Raw genomic sequence first — 17,248 nt, 5'->3', positions numbered from 1 at the left:
AGAGGTGTGTTCCGAGTGGCTATATTATTTGCCATGCAGCCAGATTTAAGGTTCTGAGTTGGCTGTGCAGGACCTGATTGTTTTGTTGAGTCAAAAAATGAGGAATTTGAGGTAAAGTCCAGGCTGGGCCTTGAAACAAGCTCTTTAGGATTGGGTACCAGTGCTGGCATGGCCAGTCTGGGGCAATCAGAATCATTTTTGGCTTCTCGTCTGACTTTTAGGAGTACCTCGGGAAGGAGAGGCAGTGGTGGAAAGGCATAAACTGTTAGGGTTTTCCAGCTGAATGATAGAGCATCCACTTTCCATGCTTGTGAGTGATAAGTCCTTGTGCAGAATCTCTGTAGTTGGCAGTTGTGAGGGGAGGCAAAAAGATCCATGTCTGGGCATCCCCATTTCCTTGCCATCATGCTGAAGACCTGTGGATCTAGTTTCCACTCGTGAGGGTCCATGAGGTTTCTGCTTAGTTCATCTGCCAGAGTATTTTTATTTCCTGGCAAGAATTGTGCCTGCAGATGTACTTGATAGGTCAGTGCTGTGTTCCACAAAGTCATGGCTTGCCTGCAGAGGGGGTAGGAATGTGTGCCCCCTTGCTTGTTTATGTACCACATAACTGTAGTATTGTCCATCTTTAGTAATAGTTATCCTGGATATAGTAGATCCTTGAAGGCTGTCAGGGCATTCTGTACAGCTAGCATCTCTTTTTGATTGATATGAAGATGCATTTGGTCCATGGGCTATGTGCCCTGAATACATTTTCCGGCCATGTGCGCCTCCCAGGCATAATCTGATGCATCTGTTGCTAGTGTCTGCCTGGCTGTGGGTAAAGTGAAAGGCTGTCCCTTGTTGTGGTGACAGGCCTGTGCCCACCATCAAAACTCCTGTTGCAGGCAGGGAATAAGAGTTATTGTTGTTTCCAGGCTGTGGCAATGTTGAGTCCAAACACTTTTTAGATACCATTGTAGCTTCCTCATATGCAGTCTTGCATATGGAATTAGCAGGATGCAGGATGCCATGAAGCCCAAAGCCTGCAGAATTTTTCTTGCAGGTAGCTGGGTCTTTGTTGCCATCATTTGAAAGTAATGAGTCAGTTGCCTTTGCTTGTTTGGCGTGAGATAAGCCATCTGGGCAGTTGTATTTAAGCTTGCACCCAGGAATAGTATCTCTTGAGAGGGCACTAGTTTTGATTTCTTTTCGTTTACTGTGTACCCTAGGCAAATTAGTAATCTTTTTACAAACGCCAGATGCTTTAGTAGAATGTCCTTGCTCTCTGCTTGAATAAGGCAGTCATCCAAGTAGGGGTATATTTGAATTCCTTTTTGTCTGCAAAATGCAATTACTCGTGCCAGGCATTTTGTGAAGACCCTGGGCGCAGTAGATAAGCCAAAGGGCAGTGCAGAGAATTGGTAATGCATTGAGCCAGCTATGAATCTGAGGTATCTTCTGCAAGATTGTCCGATTGGGATATGCAGGTATGCCTCTGAGGTCCAAAGTAACTAGCCAAGCCTTCTTGCTCAGCATGGGTAGAAGTTGCTGCAGTGTTAACATTTTGAATTTCGGAATATCCAGGAAAGTATTTAGGATTGAGAGGTCCAGTATTGGTCTCCAGGCTTTGTCCTTTCTGGGTACCAGGAAAAGTCTCGAGTAAAATCCTTGCCCCTGTTCTTGCTGTGGTACTTTTTGAATAGCCCTCATGTCCATGAGAGCAGAAATTTGTTTTTGTATCTCTGCCCATTGATTTTGTGGCAGGTCTGGCATACCTTTTGACCATGGTAGGGTGTGAAAGTGGAACCTGTAACCCTGAGAAGCAATATTCAGAACCCATTTGTCCTGGGTGATCATGTGCCAATTTTGTGAGAAAAGTGCTAGTTTTCCCCCCCAAGGGTGCTGCCAAAAGATAAGTGCTTGGCATTTGTAGAGGAAAGTTATTGGGACCGTTTCCTGTAAGGTTGTGATTTGTCCTTTCCGCCTTTGGGGGCCGAAGCACCCCATTGTTTAGGTCTGTATGAGCCTTGGGGCTGAGATCTGCCTCTTGGGCGTCTGTATCTGCCTCTTTGTGGCCTGACACTGGAAAGGACCAATTTTTAGAAGGCCAGTTCCTGCTAAATCTAGGTGGCTGAACCTGTAAGAAATCGTTTACTGTCTGCATTGATTTCGCTTTATCCTCCATTTTCTTTAACACCTCTTCTGCCTTAACACCAAACAAAATATCATGCTGTAATGGAGCATCCAATAATTTTGCTTTAACATGATCAGGTAAACTCTGTTCTTTTAACCAAGCATGCCTTCGAATGACAGAACCTGTAACTGCGGCTCTGCAAGATGCCTCTAATGAATCAAAACCACATTGCAAAGTATGCTTTCCCACTTGTTCAGCTGCATGCAATACGTCCTGCATTTCCTTGTTTTCAGGACATTCAGAGCTTGCAAGCATTTTCTGTTTTAGCAAAGACATTAAGTATTGCTGATATTTAAGCATATGAAACTGGCAGTTTAAAGCCCTTACAGCTAAAGTAGCAGAGGTGTAAACTTTTTCCCCCATCTGTCCAGTGCTCTAAAATCCCCATTATAGGGAACAGGGTTTTTTGCAGTGGAAGCCTTGACCTCTTTGGGACCCTGAGAAATAGTTTCTGGATCAGCAGCAGGGTTTTTATAAAGAAATATATGAGAATCTGGAACCCTGTAGTAGCCATCTGGCTTAACTGGTGCAGGGGGTAAAGAATCAGAAGTCAAACTGGATTCAGAAAAAACATCAACAATATCTAGTACAGGGGGGATAGCAAGAGGCCTGTGCTGAAACAATAAAAGAAAGTCAGAGCCTTTTCTTGGATTCTGAATAATCCTGGCTCACCCAATGGAAATGTTCCCTCATGGTGTGCAGGGTTTCCCCAAAAGAGTAGTCCTCAGGAGGAGAGGCTGAAGGGATACATTCTTCATCATTAGAGTCCTCATAGGGAGGAAGAGAATATCCCTGTTCTATAGAGGAATCAGAAGAAATAGAAACCTGGTCAGAGGAGTCATAGTCAGTGTCTTGCCTAGGCCTTTTAATCAGGAGGGGGATGGGAGCCCCTGATCAAAGTAATTGGGTCCTCGGCCATTTTGAACATCTGTTTCTTTGGCATGGATGACTGTCCAGGAGGATGCTGTACTTGTTTCTTTGTCTTTAAAGGTGTTTTAGACTTTGCCTTGGCTGCTGAAGAGGTCTTGATAGTAAGCTGTGTAGGTCTGAAAACACCCTCAGAAGCCGATGCCTGATCAGCAGCTCCGGATCCATCTGAGGGAATTGTTTCCGCAGGCCCAATACATTGAGTTTCCAAAGGTCTAGCGGTCTCCACGTGGGAGTCGGTGGCGGCCTGTGTCTCTGAGGTAGCGGGTGTCAGGGGCTGCAAAAGCACCTCACTGAAAACCGGCGAACCGACGACTGGCCTAGAAGAGGTTTCGTCATCGGTTTTGGACCTCAGATGCCTGTCTTTTTCTATGTCCCTGCGCTTTTTATGGACTCCGGTCATTGGTTGTTCCGACGGCATTATATAGTTAAACCTTCGGCCAAAGTAGTAAAAAGCAAAATCGAACAGACGCTTAATAGTGCGTTGGTTGAATCTAGCACAAAACCGACAACTAGCAACGTCGTGGTCAGGGCCTAGGCAAGGTATACAGTAAGAATGAAAATCCTTATGAGGTATTTGCTTCCCACAAGAAATACAATTGTTAACTTTTACTGACATCGGACTGGAGCAAGAAAAAGTTTCCCCAACGGGGTACTTAGCTTTATTGAAGACTTCGGATCTGAAATTCAAATTCGAAAATCTCAGGAGTCAGCCAACCGACACTTGCAAACTGATTTTGCTTCGGGCACCGCGCGGCAAGAAAGACGGAAGAAAATGGTGTCGGCTGCATCTTATATACCCCTGGCGCACTGACATCAGGGAAGAGGCGACAGCAACCGACGCCGGACCAGGACTTTGGAATTCAGGCCGACTGCGGGTAGCCTGCCAGCAGGATAACCAGAGTGTAATGACTGCAACAGTGAAACACTATGAACATCTTCATCATCATCATGTCCACCTCGGCTTCAGACAGGCTCCAAGTGGATCAGACAGAGGAAGCCACCAACCCTGGCCAGGAATGACACCAAGGGGAGGCAGAGACTGGAGACCTAGCCTTAGAACTCTCTGGCTCTGGGGAGAAGCGAGGGCATTGTAGCCGAGGAGCACCCCAAGCTAGCTCGGGCCTAGACTTAGTGGATGGTTCTGCTGAGGAAGACCGCTCAGATCTCTTCTTCGGCCAATCCTGCTCCTTCTGTCTGACCCTTTCTCCGTCCCCAGACATCTTGACAGGAATTTGAGTCCCAGAAGCCGGGGAGGCAGAAGAAGAGGCTTCAGTGGGTGGATGAAGTAGGCCCTTCAAAATGAGCTTATTCCTCCTATCAAAAAGTGCCCGGGGGTTGAAGCCTGCACAAATCAAGGAGAAGAAATCTAAATGGGGAGCCCCCAAAAACACCACGCACAAAGTGTGGGCATCAGATGGAGGAATCTTATGCCCACACTCCGTACACTTCTTGAACCCCAGCTTTGGAGTCTCGTTCATGGGGACAAGAAAATCCAGGTGTGCACTCTCAAAAAAGGAAAAAGAGGAGGAGAAAGGATAGAAGTAGAAGGGAGACTTTTTTTTTTTTACTAAACCGAAACGCCCAATGTGGGGATAGGAAAGGCAGAAGAAAAAGGGTAGGTAGAAGGAGGAAAAAGAAGATAAGACCCAAGAAAAACTTATAACTACTGAAAAAACCTTGGAGCAACTGCAACCTGTGCTGTTCTAAATGAGCGGCAAACGAGATCTGACAGGAAGAGGGAGAGTGGGGCATTATGGGTAGGGGAGGAGCGTGGATTTCAGATTTGATGCTGGAGTATACAGCCAAGTCAGATCCGTGCCGGATCAGAGTCCCACAAGCTGAAGATCAAATGAAAATGACTTCAGATCTTAAAATTACACACACACAGGTTTTGCAATATTTTTGTCCAAAAAGCTCTAAAATTCAAAAATGGCAGCCTGAGACCAATTCTTCTGCCCTTAGCTTGAGAGTAGGAGGAAGAGAGAGGAATAAATGATACACGGTTGCAGAAAGTGGTTCCGATATGCTAAGTAAAACAAAAGTCCTAAAGGTTACTAAAGACACATCAGTATACCCATCTTAGTTTCTTGACCGCAAGCTAACATTATCACTTCTGAAACTTACAAGTACAAATAAAAAATTAAAAGTACAGGTTTGGCTTTATCTGTAGAACTTCCTGCTAAATGTTTCATCAGTTGTTGCCCCCCAGTCAGCTGCCACATGGAGATCAATAAAGCTTCTTTGTAGCTGTTCAACTAAATGCCAGATGTGCTCTGCAAGCATAATCCAAAAATATATGAAGGGTTCTAGATGGTTAAGCAGCAAAAAAAAATTGTGTAACAATCTTATGATAAAGTCAAATAGTCTATTAGACTTTATGCTCCACCCACAAGCAGATGATACATAGTGTGAGTAGCAAACAAACTCTACCACCATTGCTTGAATGTACAAACTTTTAATATAAATGATAAAAACCAATAAAGGAAGGTGAGCGCTTTCACAGCTGATAGCTGCTTCTTCAGATCATAACATCAATGAAAGTGCTTCAATACTTTAATATGAACTTCAACTAACCAAGCAAAAAAAAAAAAACAAATCACGTCTTCCTACTACAAATCAGGTAACCTGAATTCATTCATAAAACCCTAATAAAAAAAATTCGTTCAAAAAGAAGAAGCCAATAGAATCAATACCTCAAGCCATGTGCTTGCAATACTGGTTTGATAGAGTGTCGTTCAGACCAGGAGGCAAGTCAGCTTTCAGTAAAATAATCCATCTGAGGTCAATACATTCTGTGAGATTTTTGATAACATCCCCTTCTATTGGTTCTTTCAGTTTAAGATTTACTCATTATTCCAAGGATTCTATTGATTTCTTCGATTTTACTGCCGCAAATGATGCATTTGGCAAGGTACAGACTAAGATTCATAATAAGCCATGCAAGGGAAATAACATCTTATATAAGACAAGTATGCATCCTAAACATGTAACTCAGAATGTATTAAAGGGACAGCTTCTCAGAACATTGTGCCTCCACAATAAGGATAGCAGTGCTGATGAAGCTTTGGATCAGATGCCTCATTGTTTTATATCAAGGCGATTCACACATATAAGTATATAAAGTGGCTACTAAGGTATGTCTGACGAGGGATATGTATGCACAACCATACCTAAAAGAACACAATGACGCAGTATCCTCTTTGTCTGTTAAAGAGCCTGCTACCCCTCACATTGTGCTTACATATTCCAGTAATGTAGGAGTGGTATGTGAGATCATCAGAAAGAATTGGCCAGTGCTTATGACTGATGAAATGATTAAAAAGACAATAGGACCTCTATCTAGGTTTTCTTTTTGTAACAAATAATTAAAATTTTGATCATGTTATAAACAATCCAAGTGTGCAAGATCTGTTCCCTCTGATCATACAGGCACTTTTTCATGTCGGTCCTGTCATGTAAGTAAATATATTTGGGTCACGAGCGTCAATGAACACCATTTGTTGAATTACCATATTTATTTAGCTTTTTATGCATATTGTAAATGTTTAACTTACTATGCCAAATATCAAGGATGCAACAGTTTCTATGTCAGAAAAAACAATTGGATGCTGAAAGAGAGAGTACTTGAACATATAGATGACATTCAGAATAAGAAATTTACAAATGCCTTAGCTGGTCCTGCACATTGTTTTAAATTTACTGTTTTAGACCAGTAGAGGGGGATGATATCAAAAATGTCACAGAATGCACTGAGCTCAGATGGATTAGTTTACTGAAAGTTGACTCGCCTCCTGGTTTGAATGACGATCAAACCAGTCTAGTGAGCATGTGGTTTGAGGCATTGATTCTTTTGGTTTCCTCTTTTTGAATGACATTTTTTGATTGAATTCAGGTTATCTGATTTGTAGTAGGAAGACGTGATTTGTTTTATTTTTGTTTTTTTGTTTTTTTTTTTTAATGGTTAGTTCGTATTTTAAGTATTAAAGCACTTTCATGGATGTTATGGTCTGACGAAGTGGCTATCAACCGTGAATGTGCTTACCTTCTTTTATTGGCTTTTATTGTTTATATTAAAGTTTGGACGCTCCACCCGTGGTCACGTTTGTAGTTTGCTGCTTCCCTTCTGTCTTTGTACTTTCTCGAGCTTTACTCACCAGGATCACCTGCATTTGCTGATGCAGTGTGAGCAAGCACATCAACAACATTTTCATTCAGTTACCTATTTAATGACCCCTTGTTTGGATTATATCCTTTACTGAAAAGTAAGAAACCTATAACCAAGGAAGACAAAGGGTTCAGAGGGTAGCCTAATGGTTAAGGTGTTTGCCTTACAAACACAAGGTACAAGGTTTGAGTCTCACAATAGGTAACTGGCTAGGCTTAAAATGGCTCGCAAGGGCAGTTAGCCCAGTACTAATCTATGAACAGTTGGGAGGGTGGCCTAATGGTTAAGGTGTTTGCCTTACAAACACAAGGTGCAGGGTTTGATTCTCACAAGGGATAATTGGCTATGCTTAAAATGGCTCGCAAGGGCAGTTAGCTTAGTACGAACCTATGAACCAAAGAAATGCTGATACTGCACTCACAAGCATAAATCCAAGCCATTCAGAGCAGTAAAAAAAACCAAACTTGTAAAAGCAAAGGAAATGATAAAGCAGTTAGATGTAGCTTGAGGATACACCAGCTGATTGCACACCATGAATTTATCATGAAGACACTTCACATACACTTTTAAATAAATGTCTGAAGAATAAGCAGCATATTACATTAACATCTCCCTAACCAGAGTTTTGGCCTTATAAAACATCATGTGCAATTAAATCAAAACCTTAATTTAAAGGCAATATTTTAATTATCTAGGGAATGCTATACATCTAACATTTTCTGGAGGACTATCTTTGTTGCACAGTCTCTATGTACATGACAGGATAGCTGTTTATTTCTTGAAATGTATATTCTCTGAAAATGAAAACACATGTGGCAGTTATATGCGCAAATCTTGGCAGATGAAAGCCAAAGAGCAAAACTACTGAACTAATTTAAAATGCTGCACCTACTTAAGCAAACAAGCTGACAACCTCAAACAGAATGCTACGCAACATGACTTGTTACATAACTTATTATGTAACTAGCTTGAGGTCAGCAATTTTTTTTGTTTTTTTTTTTTTCAGTCAAGAAAATCCTTGGAATAGCACTTATCTGTAGTCCTGGGATCACAGTTTTGGAAGAAGGATTGAGAGAAAAATGCACACTCAGAAGAATATATTGGGGATCCCAATGTGGTGGACAAAAATATGTGACAAGAAAAATAAAACAGAATCCAAAAGCTTTGTTGCCTCTTGCTTGTTAATGCACTTACATACAGATAGTCCTGCCACAAGTTAACAAATGACAAAAATGGTCTGAGAACTGACACATTCCACCACAGCAAGAGATTGTGTGTGGCTGGCATATTGTAATCCAAGGAAAATAAGATTCACAGTCACACTTGACAGGACCAGTCAGAGTACTACAGACATCCAGCACATTCATAATGTGAAGAATAAACATCTTCATATTAAGAGTCAAATTTGTTATATACTACATTCATTCGAAACACCAGATCACCGAACATCCATTTTTACGTCCTTCATGGACTGCAATAACTCTTTGTACTCGTCTGGATGGTATCGTTTGTATAACTCAATCTTCCTCCTGATCTGTTTTGGAGTATCTTGATAGTAATTCTTCTCATCTCGAGCCATTTTCTTTAAGAGAACAAATGTAAAAAATATAGTTAAAATGCGTTTTAATACCATCTTATAAACCACACACACACACACACACACACACACACACACACACACACACACTGATAAAAGAAGTTTAATGTTGGCCTTCTCAAAAGAGAAAATGGAAAAAGAATTAATGCTTGATACCTGCAGAAGTACAGAACATTGTGAAGTATTGCAAAGGGAAGCCTATGACCAGATACTATGTACCATTTGAAGTCCTGACAACACTTGAGAAACTCGCACTACCAATACAAAGACATGCACCATCCATTACCATGTTTCCTTCAGTCCTAATTAAAAGAAATATTAAATTAGAAAGTGTTGCAGTAACTTACATGGATAGTGATCTTCTCATGTCACTTCTTATATCACAAATTTAGAAGGCAAGTTAAACCACGCATTTTAAAGTGAATTTACTAAAACTATGGTGCAATAATGTTGCATGTCAATGGCAAAAGAAAGCATGGTTCTGGATGTTGACAGAGAAATGCTGGCTGAACCAAAGGGTTGTGATGAAGTACACGTGACTGAACATTAATGGGATAGTATGTTGGAGGAGAGAAAACAGGACATCCGGCAATAAATGGGATCACTGGTTGAATATTTAAGACAAAACAGACATATTAAGTTGACAAATGAATTTCTGTGCCAAAAACATGCCACCTTGATGCTGATTAAAATACAGGAAAAGGAGATGCAAGAGAAGGTAATGGAGTCTTCTGGGTATATGGAATATGTACAGTAGAAGTTTTAAGACAAAGCACAAAGAAAGACTTCAGACTATTGTGTGTATTAGAAGGGGTGGGATTACTGGACTAGGTTAAAACCAGATGACCCAGTGGACTAACTTAAGAATGTTCTTTGGGTTTTGAGAATCTGTCTAGTTTCTGCTGGCACAATCAGAAAGACAGTATTAGTATTGAAAAGGAATGTTTTGTGACATATATTTCATAAAGGAACATGGCTTACTTTAGCCAAACAATGAGTTATGTGGAAAATCACCATCTAGAAGCCATACTTCAGCAACAACTGCAGTCTGCTGAGGTAATTAGGGGTGTAAAAGATAAAACTCCAAACAGAAGTTGACTTTTCAAATGTACCAAAGGTAATTTACACAGACGGAATTACTGAAGCATTTACTTTACAGGGAAGATGAGATGGACTACAAGAGTTTTTCTAAGCAAACAGTCCATACAAGCTCAATGGAAGTGGCAAACAAATGGAACAATGCAGTCAGAAGGGAGAAGGGAGAACATATTTTGCAACACAAATGCAGCACCAACAGCTCAAGTGGCTGAACATTTCTGCAAGACACTAGTTTACTGGCCAAATAACTGATGAATTAAACTAATGCAGGAATCTCTATGGTGAGAGAATAATGACAACCATGGTAACTGTGCATGCTATTAGTATACATGTTAGTAATGAAGTGATCCACCATGTGCCACTTTTGAATGACGCAATTGTAATATACAACTGTACTTTTACTACTGAGAGAATGCTAACAGGTCTTTTGATTTAAAGTGGCACTACACCCATATTTGTTAGATATTTGGGGTAAGAAGCAACTGTCATAAGCAGGTGTGACTACTAGCATCTTAGCAGCTGATCTGAATTGTGATGCATTATTTTATTAGTGACTTGACTTCACTAACAGTGGTAATGTGATGTTACAATGGCATGCTTAATCTACTAAACATTTACTTAAAATAGTGCTGTTTTAGTTAAGAAATACAATAACTTTCATGTTATTACTTAAATTTAAAACCTTAAAGTAGTGTTACAAAAGTTTAATCAGAGTTATGAGGGTGGTTTATATATCCAAGTTGCACTATGAAAGTCATTACTTAAAGATATGCATTATATTATCTAGAATTGCTAGGCATATTTTGACCAAGACAGTCAAACATAATATTGCTGTCATTGAAGAACTCCTGCCCCTTGAATTAAATATATGTATGTTATTACAACATGATGGCTAAGAAAAACAGATATAAAACCAGAAGGCACAAAATGTGGAATTAAGACTGAAAAAAGACTTTCAGAAAGATCACGTGGACTGGAGGGAGCAGCAAGGGAGTATAGACGGTGGTTTCAGCATCTCCTTGTCTTACGGCAATAGGAAAGGTATGCTTGCCTTTACACTGTCGTACGATTTCTGGAAAAACTGGAAGAATGCAAAGAAATAACAGTAACAGGTCAATACTTGGGCTGGATATGTTAAAAGTTGATTGTACTGGGTTGTGAAGAAATGGGTACTTGTCAGGTTGGTGAAAGGAATGATTATATAATATTAGCAGTGCCCTATAAATAAAATGCATTTATCTTATTCCTTATTTTCTTCACCTTTGTATATAATTATAAAATACTGGAAAATTATTATTTCTCAGTGTATGGCTAATGTATATAAGACACTGTGCAGGATGGACCTTGCATAGGAAGTATACTTTACACCACTGTAACTCAAGTACATATGAAAAGGTATGGTAATCAATAAAAGTTGACTATTTGCAGATGATATTACTTTGTACCAGATAAAAACATAAAAGGACATTTTAGTGTTGTGGAAAATTCTGGGACTGTTTCAAGTCTTTTCGAGATACAAAATTACTGAAGATTAAACAAAGGCAATACCTGCAAATTATGTACTCCCACACAAAATGGTTAAGCAATATGCATATTTATGGGGACATGATACAGTGAAGTATGTACGCGTATGGATTAAAAAGGATGGTTACGGCAGCTACGGATATGTGAGAAGAGACTAAACTAAACAAAACATAATACAAACACTTAGAAACTGGAAGCTCTGCTTTATGAATACGGATAGCAAAATACAAGCAGTGAAAATGTTTTCAGTCCATTTAGTTTTATATACAGGTCAGGCATATTTTTTTATCAACCAGAGGAGAAATTGTGGATAACAATAGAGTTGAAAGATTTTTATCTGGGGGGGACAGGGCAAGAGTCAAGTGAGATAAGTTGATCCTTCCAATAAAACAAGGTGGTTTGGGATGACCTGATTTGAAGGGATACTTCAGAGCTGCAAAGTTAAGGCTTCTATACACAGCACAAGTAGAAAGCTATAATTCAAAGTGGAAAGGGATGATGAAATTGGGGCCCTCAAAAAACAAGGAGAGGCTGGGATTTTGGATACTGATCCTTAAGGAGAACATTATCCATACAGAACATTATATTCATAAAAAAGCAGAAAGTTTTATAGGAGTTAAACCAACACAGTAAAGGAGATTCTGCGGATAGGGATATCTGCAATTATGGGCGCGGAGAATAAGAAAAAAGGGGCTGAAATCTACTGGAGAAAACTGGCAAAGGAACCAAGGTATTGGGAGCAAATAATTAAACGGGTACAGGTAACAGAATGGGAAGAGGCCAAACATACATTTGGACTGTAGGCTAGAGATTACCTTTCCTATAAGGGATTGATATCAGGGTATAGGCAAAGAGAATAGGGGAGCCTAAGTGAAAGACCAGCACTGGAAGACTTTGAATCTAAAACAGAAGCTACTTTAAAAAAGGGATAATCAATACGGCATATAAAATATTGTATGATAACTATAGGAAGCAATTGGCGGATGTTAGAAAGGATTTGGAAGACAGACTGGTAAGCAACTGACAAAAACAATGCGAGAATATATGTATGTCTTCCAAATATGCAACAACATCTAGGAGATTTAGGATTTTTGCCTGTAGGTATTTTACACCCCAAGCAGACTCCAAAGAATCTTTCCATGTGTAGATGGCAAATGTTGCAGGTGTAAGGGGGCAGAAAGAGGTAATTGGGAACATCTTTTATGGGAATGTAATAAGTTGACAGACTTTAAAAATTCCTGCAGACTACTCTGTCGGATATACTGGGTGACCAAATTGATAAAAGTAAGGAAATAATTTTATGAGCTGTGATACACCATCTGAATTGCCTAGACAAAGTGAAGCCTTGCCGAGTTTAATTCTGGATGCTGCCAAAAAGTAATTACTAGAAAAATGGAAATCAAAGTTTAAACCAACTGTATTAGAAGTAATGAATATAGTAACAGAGATAAAAAAAAAAAAAAAACTAGAAGTGGGATATTTAGAAAAAGGGAGGAGCAAATTGCATAGAAAAAATGGGAATTGTGGGAACAATACCTCCAGAATAATGTTTTGGAGTAGGAATGAGTTTTACGGGAAGGCAGGAATTAAATAATCTGCGTAATGTTCAATTAACAATAACTGTATAAAGATTGCATATGATGTATAATGTTTGCAAATGAAAATGTCAGTATGGTTGGATTTCATTTACACAACTGTATGACTGCCTGTGTCATAAACGAGGACTCAATAAAAAATGTTTTTTGTTAAAAAAAGGATTACACATGAATCAAAATGATACTTTAATAATGCAGGACTGGATTAATCAAGATAAGTTGGAGTGAATTAATCAAGATAAGGATTATGATAACATGTTTGAAATATATGTTCACAGGTATTGTGTACTAGACTAGATGACCTTGTGAGCCATTTTAAGCCTACTGTTTACTTTTTTGTCCGCAAATTAAATTATCCCATTTAGAGACTGGCCTTACCATTTCAATGGTCAACAATTATATATTACTCCTAATGAGAATAAATGGGATCATACCATAGACAACCTAAAGGGACCCATGCATGGGATAAAGCACTTAAGAGCTACCTCTGTCCATCACTAGTACAGAAGGCAGTCCTGGGGTAAATTTTCTGTTTCCCATCCACAGATCCAAGTTGTGCTTAAATATGGACAGGGATGAACCTTGTTTAATGTAGATGGGGAGTCTGTTCCAGAGAGATACATCTGTCCCTCTAAACTTTTCTGTTGATGTCATAGCAGAGGTTTAGACCCCTTAACCAAATACTTCTGATGCCAATGACTTGGTGATAGGCATTAAATCCACCATTATTGGGTTGGAGGATGCCTTGTATGCCAGACACACGTCACCTCTTAGCAGTCTGTAGGATACAGAGTATAATGACAGGGCTTTGAATAGGTCTTTGTAGTACATGTCGTTTAGGATACAGTGTTTAGGCCTTGTATCCTTTTAGTAAGGTATTTCTATGGGCATTCCAGTTGTTGTAAGTGCCTGGACAGATACATGCCAAAGGAGGCATTATATTCATGAGTGGTGACATGAGGGCTGAGCAAAGTGGGGACTATGACATCCGTAGATCTACACACAATCCCTTTGTTTACAAGCTGTGCAAAATAGGACTTTCTTACAACAGTGGACACATGTTGATCAAAAGTTAAGTCAAAGTACAGCCGCTCTGGTGGCATAGATGGATAAAGCCCTGCTGACCTGGGTTCGATTAGCAGCTATGGTGACCGACGCAGTGGAAGGGATGGATGTGCCCACCCCAGGTGGGAGGGCACTCTGATACATTCCCTAAGGGGAGGAATGGTCCAAAGAGGGGAGTTCCCACTTGGATGTAATCAATGAGAGTGGGAGCAGGAAAATGGAGTGGGTAAGTCATAAACCTCACCCCCCCCCCCCCAGATGGAAACAGACCAACAGAGTCCCCAGGACAGCCTCAGTATCCATGACCAGCCCTAGCACTTGAGCAGCAAGTCCAGGTTATTGGAGACTAACTGGCACTGGGAGCCAGGCTAGTAACAATGACGTCCACGGGGAACAAAAAAAAAATTAAGTCACTGTCCACACAAGTTCCCAAATCCCAAACCACTAGGTTAACTCTTGTGGGAATATTGTCAATGTGGTAGTTCCCTGGGGTTGATGACTTCCCAAAGGATACAATAACGCATTTTTTGGCATTTATTTTCAGTCCACGATTTTGGCACCAGTCATTTATTTAGGACAAACCTTCCTGAAAGATAGCCAAGTCATTTGGGGATTTAGTGACTGCTATTAGTTTCCAATCTATCTGCAAACGTAGTCAGCCATAGCCCTTTGGTATCGACTTTTACTTGAGAGAAGTAGATGCCTGACCAGAAGGGCCCCGGCACAGAACCCTGGGAGACTCCACTGGTGACTGGTCTTTTCTGTTAATGTCAGCAGACCAACAGTTTCATGTGGTCCAAAGGAATGCTCTTTTGCCCCAAGAAAATTCTAATCTGTTTGCATCCAGCTGTCCCTTATATGGAGCTCCTCTCAAGCTCCGGTGAAAACATGTAGAAGTTGTCCTACAGCACTGAAAAGTCGGGTGGTAGCAGTGGAGGAGGACCCCCCCCCCCCATATAGCTTAGTCTACTGCAGCAGTGATCCAATGTTGAACATCTGCTGTTGTGAATTTCCTTCAAGAGGAGATCCTATCATAGTTCCCCCGAACAATATACTAGTCAGCCTAGTTTAATCTGCAAAGCTATGGAATGCATTTCCGTAGGATATTAAAATCCTCATACAGCTAGTTCAACAGTTTGGCTTTGTCAAGGGGAGGTCACGTCCAACCTGATCAACTCCTTCAAGATCAGAGAGACAGTGGATACTGAACAAACAGCAAATCTGTTTGGATGGTGTGAAGAAGTCAGGATGAGATGAAAACAGGAAAATAGTGAGGGAGTGAGGAAGAGCCACTAAGCAGTCTGGAGGGTCCTGGAATATTTTGCTTACAGTTCAATTTCTCCCAAGGTGAGCTCTGATCTTTTAAACCTGTGACACTTTGCATCTGTAGTGAATCTAACTTAATACTTTGTGCCAAACTCTAATGTGTGAATGTATTTGTAACTGTTATTTTACTTGCTGTGAGGATTTAAAGATGTTACATTTCAGATCATGTTGAAAAAGAGAGAGAGAGACACACCTTGTAGTTCTCACCATAGTTCTCGATCATGTAACGGACATACTGAATCATGTCTTCAGACAATGTAGTCGTCTTCTTCTCTGGAAGGGAGGCTGCTGCCTCTAGTTCTATAAAGACGACAAAAATTATATCGACTAAATAGGCCTCTATATATTCACTTGACATATGGTATTCAAAAAGACAAACTACTCGCTTTCTATAGGTTAAAAAGCAAGGCAAGAATAGTGTAAAGGTCTAAGTAATCAAAAATGGTTATCCATTCATTCATCTTTCCAACCATTATATTTATTTATATATATATATATATATATATATATATATATATATATATATATATATATATATATATATACACACACACATACATATAGATATATTACATATACACAAACATACATATGTACAAGAACAGCTGTCTATCAGTATACATCAATATATATAGCTATAGATATTTATAGCTATATGTCTATATTTAATCTAGATTTTTATACATCTATATACATTAGCATTTGTTTTGGGATTATTCATCTGGATATAAACTGCCCCTTTTCAGCAAAGACTTGGAGAGAAAAGCTCTAGCTATAATACATGCACAAAAGGGAGAAAAAGCAGATAAGTAAAATAAGCAATTTGATAGAACAAATGAAAACAGAACACAGTCTTAGTAAAGACGATGGTACGTATCAATAGGTAAACTTTGTAATCCAAGTGTCAGTGGTGCAAAGTACAGCTGTGTACACTTATCATAAATGTAGATGTTCAAGTGTATTCACCGTTGCAGTCATTTCCTGTGGGCTATCCCTGCTGTGGTAAGCCCTCGACCGGTCCAAATACCAGAGTCAATTTTTTTTTGCATCAGCTGCAGTCGCCTGTAGTCTGATGTCAGGTCGTCAGTGCTATAAAGCAAGGCAGCCGATGTCATTACATCAGTTTTTCTTGCCCTAACCCATCACAAGCACAAGGAGATAAGGAAAAGTGGTCCTGGTGGGAAAAAGCCACCGTGGGAAGCTTATGTCCCCTAGGGGAAGATGCTACATGGGGGATGGAGGGAGGGAAACCAGGACTGCAACAGTGATTACACTCGAACATCTACATTTATGGTAAGTGTACACAACTGTACTATGTTCTTAGCATTTCACTGTTGTAGTCATCACCTGTGGAAGGATTCCCAAAGCTGAGGAGAGGGGTGGAGGATAGGTTAGAATCCTAGGGATGGGTCAACAGGCCCTGCAGAACTGCAGGGGCAAACCCTGCCCTACACTTAGAAAAAAGAGGTAGGTGGTAATGCTTTGTAAAGGTATGGACAGAGGTCCAGGTGGCAGCTTCCAAGATGTCCCTGGTGGGGACTCCTCTGAGGAAGGCTGTGGAAGTGGAGCCTGTCCTAGTGGAATGGGTATGGATAGACTTGGGGGGGGGGGGGTCCCCATGTAGTCTGTAGCAGAAATGGATACAGTGTGATATCCGTTTGGAAATGGGCTTCCCGTCTACCCCAGGGGCAAAGCTAACAAGTAGTTGGTCGGTTTTTCTGAATGGTTTAGTACGGTCCAGATAGTATATCCTAGCTGTCTGCGCACATCTA

At 40.3% G+C, this 17,248-nt stretch overlaps 1 protein-coding gene across 1 annotated transcript in view; it reads right to left on the bottom strand.

Moving 5' to 3' along the window:
- Positions 1–7,935: 7,935 nt before the first annotated feature.
- The window catches only part of NOP16 (NOP16 nucleolar protein), an 86,347-nt gene continuing 77,034 nt past the window's right edge, over positions 7,936–17,248 (bottom strand). Inside the window, exons 4-5 of the mRNA XM_044069366.1 lie at positions 15,670–15,776; positions 7,936–8,853 (exon numbers count right to left, since the gene is read on the bottom strand). Of these exons, the coding sequence (XP_043925301.1) occupies positions 8,710–8,853; positions 15,670–15,776 (251 nt within the window). The 3' untranslated portion in view covers positions 7,936–8,709. The remainder of the gene's footprint in view (positions 8,854–15,669; positions 15,777–17,248) is intronic.

This window comes from Protopterus annectens, chromosome 4.part0, assembly GCF_019279795.1.
Source record: "Protopterus annectens isolate FY-2018-M chromosome 4.part0, PAN1.0, whole genome shotgun sequence".
NCBI classification, from domain to species: Eukaryota; Metazoa; Chordata; order Ceratodontiformes; family Protopteridae; genus Protopterus; species Protopterus annectens.
The sequence above is the reverse complement of the archived record's forward strand: the minus strand, read 5'-3'. Positions and strand labels throughout refer to the sequence as shown.